General features: G+C 34.3%; 1 protein-coding gene across 1 annotated transcript in view; it reads left to right on the top strand.

The window, feature by feature from the left end:
• The window catches only part of Obsc (Obscurin), a 169,254-nt gene that overhangs the window by 36,597 nt on the left and 119,868 nt on the right, over positions 1–12,789 (top strand). The window contains exon 3 of the mRNA XM_068770296.1: positions 5–120. Coding sequence (XP_068626397.1) covers positions 5–120 — 116 coding nt within the window. The remainder of the gene's footprint in view (positions 1–4; positions 121–12,789) is intronic.

Here is a 12,789-nt window from a genome sequence, read left to right as displayed (position 1 = left end):
TCAGGTAGAGGACGTTGTGGTGGCCTCATCTGACTACACGGCGGCGGCTGATGATGAGGTGTCCCTAAAAACAGGAGACATCGTCGAGGTTCTCGACACTAAATCCGCTCTCGGATCCAAGTGAGTACCATCCCTTCATAAATCCCTAGCTTTGCGGAACCATGCCATCGATGTATTTTTTATAAATAACCCGACGGACTTGCTCGTTTCGAAATCACAGCTTCCAGCGCATGCGAACGTATAAATACGACTAACACCATTTCATAATATCATAAATCATGTATTAACCACATGTATATAAAACCATATTGCGCAATCATACAAAATTAGATTCATCATGGAAAGTCGAAGTACCGACTTTTCATCTTCAATCACGAAACAGTTTATTCAGATCATTTAACTATGTTCCTATAAATTCACAAGTGCTGTCCCCTGGAATTATTTATATAACAGAGCGCTCGAATCTAAAATAGAATTCCAAAAAATCCCAAATGTCAAGAATGTTTAATCTCGTCCCGATGCGTCGACGCTGGATAGAATTGCATAGAGGTCGATGCACCGCGTTACGTAACGCCACCGCTCATCGCCCCCCACTTAACGCCCCTCCATTTACCCTCCCATTTCATCATCACACACAAATCATCAGAGTCGTAATGTAAAACAATTGTTGATGCAGGTACAGAGGGCGCGTTTATAGTTACGAGAATCATTTCTTCCAATCCAGAGGTCCGTCCTTGGACTATGTGTTTAGCGTTCCCACGTACAAAATGTATTATCATTGAATCCCCCCCTTTATTTGGAAGAGGAAAAGAGAAGTGGACGCTTGGAGCCTTGCTATCATTGTATATATATCGCTTACAGGCATCGCCGGAGATTCTGTGTTATATACATGTGTTATAAGAGATATTGTGATAATTATGTTTAATTCAGCATTAGAATATATACCCCTTTTGATGCACGCGCACTTATGTATTTGATCACATGTGTTAATACGTGTTATTGCTGAAGTAATATGAAAAATAAAGACAATAAAAATAATGGAGTTTCTTTTGAAGTTGCGAGTTCTAGGTACTGTACACCCCGAGCACTGGTAGGTTGTATTTTTTAATTAATTTATTAATAACACTGAGATAATGAGATGTACCGTATATATCTTAAATTGATTACATCTGATGATATTTATACAGGCATAGAAGAATATATATATCTGTTTAAAAACTACAATAAATTACGCAGTGAGGACGTGTTTAGAGATTATTTTTTAGTGAACATGACAGTGTACAGGTTCCTGATTATGCTACTTTACTTACCTATACTATTAATCTGTTTTGTCTACACGGAAATTAAAAACGTTTCAGAACAACCCTGTGTTGTCTAAATCAAATGTAGGCATAGCACATTCAATTTTAAATCTTATTATCAAATATAAATAACAGTAATTCTATTGTTATATTTTATTATTTATCAAAGCTTGTTATTGTAATTTAAGTTTTATATTGCTATCCCGACACACTTTGCACTGCTTAAACTTAAGCCTGTCGTATTGTAATAGAAAAAATTATTTGAAAAAAAAAACTCTGATCAAAAAGTAAGGTGAATTTGTTGATAAAATGTTAATTCTTTATTTATTCTTCCAAATCAATTTCTTCCCCGTTCGATAAATACAATGTTGGAAATGCGTTTTTCAGTCCAGAAATAGAAGGAATAGTATTTTTCCGGTATAGCCGTCAAGACATCCGATACGGTTTTTATCACCTCAATCGTGGCAAAACGGCGTCACCGTTTTGGCCTTTTGAGTTTGCTGAATAGCCAGAAGTCACATAGAGCTAAATCAGGCGAATACGGTGGTTGCGGAACGATATCAGTAGAGTTTTTATTGAACCTTTTTTTTTAAAAAATTAGACTACTTTTGAACCAAACGCGTCAAGTGTTGACAAGATAGGAATAATTTACAAAAACACGTGTAATTCATATATAATTAAACCTGTTGACAAACAGACGCTTGGATAGAAATGTTATAGACAGTCCTGCCAACCTAGGAAAAAATAATACCTGCCTTCCTAATTCCATGGAGTTTTCAATGACAATTTCGCTTAACATTTTAGTATTTCATAATGATCAATTTATTGATTAAATTTCGAATAAATAAACTAACTTCTTGGACAATAAACACTGGCTGATGAAGACGTTAGAGGGAGGACAATATTATATTAAATTTATGGCGTAAACTGTCAAAGAAGCCAAGTTCATTGCTAACTGTCAAATGCGCAAAGTTTGAATAGGTATTATGTTTATAAATTGTACAAATTTTTGTGTACTTTTCATTTTATATCTATAAGGATAATCTACAAACTATTAAAATATGTATATATATATATATATATATATATACGGTAGAGACGTTCGTAAATTATCTTATGACCAAAAAAGTCGGGGTTTTTTTATTATATAAATAGATTTTGTAAACTTATGTCGCGAAAATATTTCAAAATAAATAAAAATATCAATACCGTAAAACTAATATCATAGTGACGATGTAGTATATGTATTGAATCACTACAGATAATATTATACCACACTTTTTTATTTAATTTATTATACATCGAAAAAAGTCTTGTGAAGTAGGTAAATAAATTTATCAATAAAGTTTCTACTTAGATTCTGTTAACATAGTTCATGTTAAACGTTTAGATTTAATTAAATAATATTGTCAAAATAAGTTGCAAAGTTATAAAGATAGCAAGAAACAAAAAAAGAATATAATGATTAACTTTCACTAATGTATAAATATCTATTTTTGTAATCTTGAAAATTTTGTCTACTCAAGTGATTTTGTCCATATCACTAAATCTGTAAAAGAAATGCATTTAAAAATACATTTTGTAACTTTTCAGTATTTGTTCATGTAGCCTTAAACAATATATGTCCTATAAAATCAAATATTCTAAGAAACAGACATTATTAGATGATTTTTTTTATCTCTGTAGGCAACTGTAAATTGATAGAATACCGTATAGTCTTTTGACATCACACGACGGATATATAGGAGAGAGAGACTTGGTACTAAAGGTAACACTGAATGTATTCAGAATTGAAAATAATTTTCTAAATAGTCCCCCCTGAAGCATATTCAATCGCAGCCAAAGCTTATTCGGAATTTTGTAACCAAATTCCGTGTTTTTTTTTTTAATTTTGGGAAAAAAATAAGTCATTTTGCAAGGTCGGGATTATAAGAAGGATGTCTCACAATTTAACACCTGACAGCAAATACTTTTGGTCAAATGCGCTGAAGAGTTGTCCTTGTGGAGAAAGACTGCAGCGTCATTCTGAAAATTTCTGTAAAAATGGATTTTCACAGAAATTTTAATAACCAAAGTATATTATTTATATTTTTCTACGAACGCTATTTTAAAATATACTTTAATCAATAAAGCACTAAATTCTATATGTACGCCATTCTACAGATAGTTTTTTAAAGTAATATAAACTTTAAAAGGGTGAATAAATACCTTATTCGTTGTCAAAAAAAAAGTCAAATTGCTTTCATAAACTATTTATAACGTAATAATAATATAGTAAAATCACGCTAACCCTTTTTTAATTCCTATTAATAGATAATAAAATTTATTATTGTCAACCGTATGTTTCTGCCGTTATAATGCAGGAAGGTATTGCATAAATATAAAAAATAAATTCATGTTACGTTTGAGAGTGATCTACATTAAATGATTGGAAATATGTGTAAAAGCTACAAAGATTTTTGCTGATATATAGGCTGTATAGTCATCCTTATCCTAGCTGATCCCGCAAACGTTGTTTTGCAAAAAAATTAAAGTTTTTAATTAACAAATGTAAGATAAGGGTTGATCGTAGAGGGGTGAAAATTTAGGTTTGTATGTATTTTTGTATGCTGTATCATAATAAAATAAAAACCAAAAAAATTGTCTAAAAAAATTAAAAATAAAATTTAGGGGTGGACCACCCTTATCACTTAGGGGTATGGAAAATAGATAGTAGCCGATTCTCAGACATACTGAATACTCATGTAAAATTTGGTAAAAATCGGTCAAGCCGTTTCGGAGGAGTTCAAGTTCGAACACCGTGACACGAGAATTGTATGTATTAGATACTATTCTATACTAGAAAAAGAGTATATACGTATATGATTAAAAATAATTTGTAATGACGTATATGTAAAAATATATTTAAACAGAGTGCGAGTGTGAACCGGATGTTCACATGGTCTTACTCAACCAATGACATTCAGAGAAAGATAAATGATCTAGATGAACTATGTTTAATGATATATAGACGAGATATACAGGATGTTCAGGTATCGACGTAAAAATTTAAACTGGTAGATGTATAGCTTATTTACTTTCAATTATTGTATGGTACACACTACAAAAAATAATGGTTTAAGACGAGTTTAAAAAAAGAATTTTTGAAATTAGAACAACTACATGTGATATTGCTGGCCACTACGGCCAAAATTATTTTTTTAAAAAATCGTTCTTGTGCGTTCGAATTCAAATTCGAACGTGGATTTGAATTCCGGAGATATGACTTTGTGAAAGATGTTATTTGTATTGATTTTAAGATAGAAATACATACACGGGAGGTTACTCAACCTCCGTCCGCTGAGTGCATATATACATATTAAAATTAATCATTGTTTACTAAGTAAGAAAAGGACCAATATTTAGCCACTTCCGCACATGCAGTGGCCAAACACAGCAGCACTAATCTGTGTAACATAACTCCTGAAAATGCCCCGTGGAAGGGTGAAACACGTGTTGAGTAATTTGGCGGTAGCGGTTGTGTGATTCGCATTGTTTGCCGCATACGCATTTATCAGCGGGCTGGCGGGCGGTGCACTTTATTGCACGACTACCACTGCATGTGCGGAAGTGGCTAAATATTGGTCCTTTTCTCACTTAGGATGGACTTCCGTGAGGTAACGCCTAATTCTATTAAATGTTTACTATCTGTACCTATAGAGTTGGTATTGCCATAAGGTATTAGCCTGTCCAATTTTCGCAGAAAAATAAATTAATATAACATATTTCAGAGTCAACAATTTGTATAGAGAGATAGTTTAAAGACCAAGGTACACATTGACTTTTTTAAAGTTTTAGTTACAACCTATCATCCTGTATATAGATATTGCGATGCCATTGAGCTCACAATGATAAGCAAATCATTAATTAGTTTTGACGAATAATGTGACAATAAACAACGGAACGCGTGGGACAAGTTCCATGCGAGCCAAATATAGTTCGAAGCGGTATATATTAAAATATTTTGACCGTCGGTACGTTCTGCCAATGAATTTCAATGCTATTTAATAATATTAGTAATGCATGTGATGTATTTGTTTATGTTTATATATAATATAAAAGGTTTGCGACCACTTCGGATGGAAATCTTCTTAGGATATCACCGTATTTCATAGGACCTTTTTGGGATAATGTTTATCGTATTACAATGTCTGTATGCCTCTAAATAACCATGTAGTAAATTAATCTTGTGAAAAATCTTATTATACGTAAGGTTTAAGTAAGTGTTTATAAAGTGATATTATGTTTATGAGTATCAGTTATTATTTAGGAATATTCTAGAAAGAACGAAGACGTAATTAAAGTCGCGCAAAGTCACTGAATGATGGCAGCGCATCATCAATCGATCGAACATGAATGAATGATTGAATGACAAGAGTAAAATTTAAATTACGTTTTAAAACATTGTAATAAATATATAAAAAAGCCGAAATGTTTTAGATGTGATTAAATACGTATATATACATGTTTTACATTTATTGATATTTAAAATTCAACCTTTATACAACTTGCAACGAATGTTTAATGGGATCAGGCGTTACCATGCGGAAGTCCATCCTAAGTAAGAAAAGGACCAATATTAAGCCACTTCCGCACATGCAGTGGTAGTCGTGCAACAAAGTGCACCGCCCGCCTGCCTGCTCATAAATGCGCATGCGGCAAACAATGCGAACTACTCAACTGCCACTGTCCAATCACTCAACACGTGTTTCACCCCTCCACGGGGCATCTTCAGGAGTTATGTTACACCGATTAGTGCCAAACACAGAGAAGATATACTTGTAACGAATGTTCACACTGTATGCAAGTCTATCTTTTTTTATTCAGTCGATTGACGCCCTCTATAAGGCATAGACCTTCAAAGATCACCACTATGACCGGTCTTACTCTGCCAGCATCCAGGGACTTCCTGCGACCTTATGTCGTCAGTTCATCAAGTGGGGGACTTACCCATGCAGCGGCATCCGGCTCCTGGTAGTCACACGAACCTTTCGGCTCCAACGGTCATAGGCTGTACGAGCGACGTTCCCCGCTGCCATTTCATACGAACAATTCAACTAGTTACGTAGTATTTATGCAATTATAAAAATTAATTATAATTATAAACAATATCTTGTGATCCTGGCATGTATTTACCTTATTTACTTTGTAAATGTTTTATAAGTAAATTACAGTTATCGCTTTGCTATGATATCGATAGATGTTTTACTTAGTGATCTGCATCACATTCAATTGTCACCTTCTCATTTACGATCACAACTATCTAGGTTTTTTTTTTAACGTATCTAAGTTAGCTTGTATTTTCCAGAGCCTCAACTTTGGCCTGTCACTTCAGACTTTATCACTTCTTTGGTCTTAACCCTTTCCACTCCAATGTCGAGTGTCACTCGACACTGATTTTGTTCCACAAGCTCCACTGTCGAGTGATATTCGACATGGTGTAATACTTCTTTTTGCGGAAAATTTTAAAACAGGAAAGATTTTTGTAACTAAAATGTTTGAATCACGAATGAATGAAACATATTCTAGAATCGCAAGATACTATAATTCAATTAAATTTTATCGATGCTACATAACAGTCTTGGAGTGGAAAGGGTTAAGTGCAGTTTTATGTCTGGTTGGAAACCATTTTAAAATTATGTTTATTTATACGAAAAATTCCTGAAATTCCTACCAGATTTCTAGCTTTATGGTACAAGAGATATCGTGAAGGGTCAAAGAATTGGTACAAATCTTAATTATGTTTAGATTATATAGTTCAACCGATAATTAGTCAAGGAGTGTAAGCAAATATGAAGTCTTATGACATGATTGTCAATGAAGTGAAAAGGCGTAGAGGCCATCTAGAAGAGACTTGAGTTTGGGCCGTGACTATATGGAAACCGACTCCATAGCAAGCTATTATCTATTATCTCCATAATAAATTAAAAAACCGGAAAGTTTTTTTTCACATTTCGAGAATTTCATAAGACATTTTGTAAATGATATGTTTTGAATCTATCGTGTCAGATATGACAGTTGTCGAGGAATAATAAAATGTATATCGGCCATTTTGATATCGCCCACCTGATATATACCGAGAAGTCTTTGTGACTTCCACTTCACGCTCCACCTGGCTTTGCTCCAACATTGTCAGGTGAATTCAAATTTTTTAAGTCATTCATATGACTCATTTGTGGAACGTATTCCATTTTTAATATAATTTTTTTAATTATATCTAACATTTATCTCTTCAGTTCGTGGAAATGATTATCACCAGTATATATTTATTATCTTGATAGCATACTTGCCTGCCAGTCCAACTGCGTTAAAAGTGTCATCACCATTTCAGCATTGAGACATTCATAGCTATAAGCACTTTCTATTAGATCACTAATAGGACCGGCTGGAAGCATTCTGCCTCTATATTAATAAAGCCTTTTCGTCGATCATTTTTTTTCGTTTCCGGGTTTTACCTTTCAAATTCGATCTCGTTGAAAACACCCGAGTATATGGAGAGGGCTTTCGTGGTTTGTTGAGTTGAGTGAGCTTTCCAGAATGAAACAAAGTCAATGTCACAGTGACCAATACCTTACTGGCATACTTTCGAACGCAAGTCTAGTCCGTTCAACAATAACGAATGTATTAAAGTGCTGTTCGCTTGTAGTGTCTTTCAAATAATGACATATTTGGACATTCAACTATAGGCGAATTACTGCAGGTCATTGACCTCTGGTTTGAGGAAGTATTTATATATCTATTGAAATTCCTAGACAAATTATTTTCATATTCAAAGTTACGACGTATTCAAGTTAAATAAATATTTTATTTATTATCATTATTTAAATTATAGCATCATTATAAATCTATATAAATTATCACAATATAATTGTCGAATTGTCATTCTTTATTTAAATAATTTGGACCTTTGTATCAGTCTCGAAGGTCAGTATTGCAGAGATCAGGGTGTTTAAAATTAACTTTGTTTATAAATATTTTATTTATTTATAAAAACGTGTTTTATTATTACACAAAACAATCAATTACATGATATAGCTAAAAATAAAGAGTTTTTTTCTGTGTATAGTGATTTAGAGTATGTAAATGTGAAGAAAGTGTGGCGGGAAGGTGATTAAAAGAACGTAAAATATATCACATGGTCGTTTCCGCCCATAGAGGTCCACTGTAAGTCAAAGGCTTTACAAAGATTTCTATGAGGCTTTCGCCGTGTGGTATTATGGTACGCAGAGAACGTTGCAAACCTCCGGAAACTTGTCTGTGTATAATGGCAATTTATGGTGAATGCGCACAGTGTGAATAATATAATATTGTATGTAAGAAAAGGACCAATATTTAGCCACTTCCGCACATGCAGTGGTAGTCGATTAGTGCCAAACACCGAGTGATTTTTTTGGCACTAATCGGTGTAACATAACTCCTGAAGTTGCCCCGTGGAGGGGTGAAACACGTGTTGAGTGAATTAACGGTGGCGGTTGTGTGATTCGCATTGTTTGCCGCATGCGCATTTATGAGCGGGCTGGCGGGCGGTGCATTTCATTGCACGACTACCACTGCATGTGCGGAAGTGGCTAAATATTGGTCCTTTTCTTACTTAGGATGGACTTCCGCAAGGTAACGCCTGATTCAATTAAATATAATATTGTATCTCGGGAATCAAATTCGCGACCTACGATCGCAAGTGTCAGTACTCTACCACCGAGCTATTTTCTACAACGTCATATTATATTGTATTAACTAGGTGGTGTATGAGTTATATCATTCAGTTTTTCAAGCTGAATAACCAACATATATATTGTTCAGTGTACAAATACTTTTATAGATATATACAACATGCATATGTGATAACATGGATGTAAAAGAAATGTTTAAAAAAAGAATTCATAATCTATAGTTAAATTTAAAATAAGAATAAAAAGTATAACGTACTTATGTATATGTATTAATATCCACTTTAAACCATTCGCAGTGAATATATCTCGACAGTATAAAAATGTGTAAAATGAACTAATTCAATGGAAGCTAGCATCATATTTAACATGCCTATAATTGTAAGCCCTTCAAATAAAGCTACTAAGATTCCAAAAGAACTTTTGATTACTTTCACAAGTATTTTTATTATAGTAGTTAATATATTTAATTTCGAAACTTCATTTCTACTATTATTTATTATGTTTTCAGAAATGCTTTTAATATAGTGGTTAGAGCAATGTTACCAAACGTGGACCCACGCCTACAAGGCGCTAATTTGATTGTTAAGCGGGGCAATTCTATAGTCGACTCGACACGATCATTTCGTTTTAATATAAAAAGATATCTATAAAGTAGCAATCTAGGAGGATAGGTGAATGATAAGAGGCAAGTAATGAAAGATAGAGAATGGATAAGAATGGAAGTATTGTGACTGATAAAAGAAGAATGAATGAGAGAAATCAAGCAGGATATAAGAAGAGTGAGATAATAAAAAAATGTATGTGAATATATGATTGATATAAAACTATCTCTGTGAACTGAAAACAGGGGTTGTATGAGAGGTCGATAAAAGTGTTGGACATAAAAGAAATAATTTTAGAAAGGTTAAGATGGATCAATGGAGCTTTGATAGGGGCAATAAAATGCGAGGCGTTATAAAATATTTTTTTTTTTGCCATCTAAAATATTTTTTTTACTTTAGCATCAATAATACGCATTAAATATAAAATATTTGATTCGGCTTAGAACTGTCCTATACTTATATAAATTATTAAAATATTAACTATCTAATAAATTAAAGCCTTCCGACCTAGTGATGGCTCCTGTAGGGGCAATGCCGGCACAGAAAATGCTTGTAATAGACTATTTGAATAAAAAATGTTTTGGTTTTTATCTAAGTAAGAAAGGGTATAATATATAGCTACTTCCTCTATGTACTTGCACGACTACTGCTACATAGCGAAAGTAACTATATATTAGTCTCTTTCATACTTAAAATATTAACGCTTATTTCTCAAAACGTTTGTATATACATAAAAACATTGTCAAATGCAAAACAAAAACAATTTTTACATAAGACTCGATTTTAACGATTTATGAAATCTTTATAATTTTCAGGAAGCTTCTATTGATAGATACAAATAAAATTTTGATTTATATGCTAAGGGCTACTTCGGTATAAATATAGCAAATTTATAAAACAATGTGTTCGTCTCCAAACTATTTCAATGTTTAGTAAATGAGTAATTTTATGTTTTTACAACTTTAGGTTTAAGGCATTTTATAGTTTAGATGGTAGACTGAACTTGTCGTCAAGAAGTGTATTCTATTGTATCTTATTTTTCTTTAAAGATCGCCACTATGACCGTCAGTCCATCTGGTGGGAGGTTGACCCATGCCGTGTCTTCCGGCTATCGCCACTTAATCTATTGTGTATTGAATAAAAAAGTTTTGTCTTTTAAATTTAATAGAGACACAATATCTTTCGTTCTATCTTTTAAAAAGAGTTAGTCCAAAGATTGGTAAGACATCTGGTACTAAAATTCATTTTTTTATTATAACTTATTCTACGAAGTTGTTATCGATAAAGATTTAAAGTTTCTTTGAAGTAAGCCGTAAAATGATAAAACCTAACAGCGCGTAAATCAAAAAAATTATGTTATAATTTTACGTTGTTCAGTTTAAAGAATAATCAATGCAATGGGACGCGCTCTGGAGCGTCGGGAGGCGAACCGTGGAAACTGTGCCAGTTTTGACGTCACGCGCTTTCTGGGCCGCCCCGAAATAGCCAACCCCCCTCCACTTCCCCTCACCCCCCGTTACCGTATGTCCAACTTAACGCATGTCTTGTACTTGCCACTGGAACATCAGCTTTACTTACATACCAAGTATAGCTTAACAGAGAAGGTTTAGTAACTTTAAGCAGTTTATGATACCAAAAAAAACACAACTGATTTTTTTGCAGACCTTAGTCAGATTTTTAAGTATTAAATCCAGTCACAGTACAAAAAAATTACGTGATAACACTTATTGAAGATTATTAACTTTAATTATTCTATGGGTGACGTTTTTTAAAAACACTGATATCAGAATGAATAGCATCCTCTTCTTCTGTAAATTTATATATATGTAAATTAGGGGAAAAATAAATTGCAACATATCAACAATAATTTTCAACGTTCGGCACCGTCCATCTGGGTTATTTGTTACAGGGTGTTCATTTATTATTTTTTGACTTTGCTGACCATTCTATATGTAAACATGTCGATGTTTATTGTAAGGTGTATTAATAGTGGATTTGTATTAACTAAATATGTCGATGTTCCTGCCGGTTGCATCCGAATAGTGGAAGCTTCTAGATTAATTCCTTCTTTTTCTATTAAAGAACGTAAGTTAGATCGTAAATCGCAATCTACTATTTTAGGTTATAAATCCAATGCAGGTTACGATCTTACCAGCACCGCATAGTTAAGAGAAGCAATATATATTTGGTTTGGACGATGTGTATTTTTATCTATATTTCTATCATCATCGCATCACCTTCGTGATATCATCACTTCGCTATTGTGACTTCACATTAATCACGAAGGTGAAGACAAAAGTGATTTCTTTGGCTCTGGAGTATAACTGCTTGTCTCCGATTCAAGGTTACTAAGCTTGTATGTAATAATGGACCCTTTGCCTTGGGAAGCTAAGAAACATTTCAGTGAAAAAGAAACGCGGTTGGGAAATATTACTGTACTAAAGAGATTTTTTTTTTAGTTTTTTTTTTGGATTCGGGGGGGGGGGGTAATCTTCCGGACGTTCAAGATGCCCCGCCTCTGGGGGGAGGACAGGGGTACGTGGGATTCCTACCCACTAACCCCCCACCCCCGGTGATCGCCCTCTGCGCCATAAGGGGGGCCCCGGTATCTCTCGGTCAGGGATCGCTACGCGGTCTTCCCTACCCGTGCTATTTTCGATAGCCCGTCCCGGGGTACGCGTGTATTCGCTACCACCGAAAAACTCGTGGTGCTATCACGATAGTTCGAGTCGCCGAAGCTAGTGGGAGTTTACGGCCCCCACTTTAAACTCCCGCGACTCCGAAGGCCCCGTTTATGGTAGGGGAGCACCATTCAGCGGAGTACCGTCGCGAGACGCGTCCTTGCGCTGACGGCGTCGTCTCCGAGTGGGATCTGTCCTTTGCTGCTCCCGTGTACTAAAGAGATCTGCCAACCCGTCTATCAAGTGTCGCGATTACATTTCCCCCCTATATCTTTGAAAGATTCTTATACCTTGCAGTGAGAATCTATGGGCTCAAACGAATGACTACGACTAGAGATTTCAGGAGAGGTATTTTAGATGCAGTATATCTCATAGTTATTTGAAAATTTTGAGCTAATTTGAACAGATCCTGGAATAAACACCATAGAAGGACAGACGACCTTGATAAGATGAGTTAGAAGACGCTGGATAAAGGCGACTTCCAACCAGTCCTTAT

Source organism: Battus philenor, unplaced genomic scaffold, assembly GCF_028537555.1.
Source record: "Battus philenor isolate CCGP_79_NKW_IND1 unplaced genomic scaffold, ilBatPhil1.0.hap1 SCAF_3, whole genome shotgun sequence".
Classification (NCBI taxonomy): domain Eukaryota; kingdom Metazoa; phylum Arthropoda; class Insecta; order Lepidoptera; family Papilionidae; genus Battus; species Battus philenor.
This window is presented reverse-complemented; position numbering and strand designations above follow the sequence as displayed.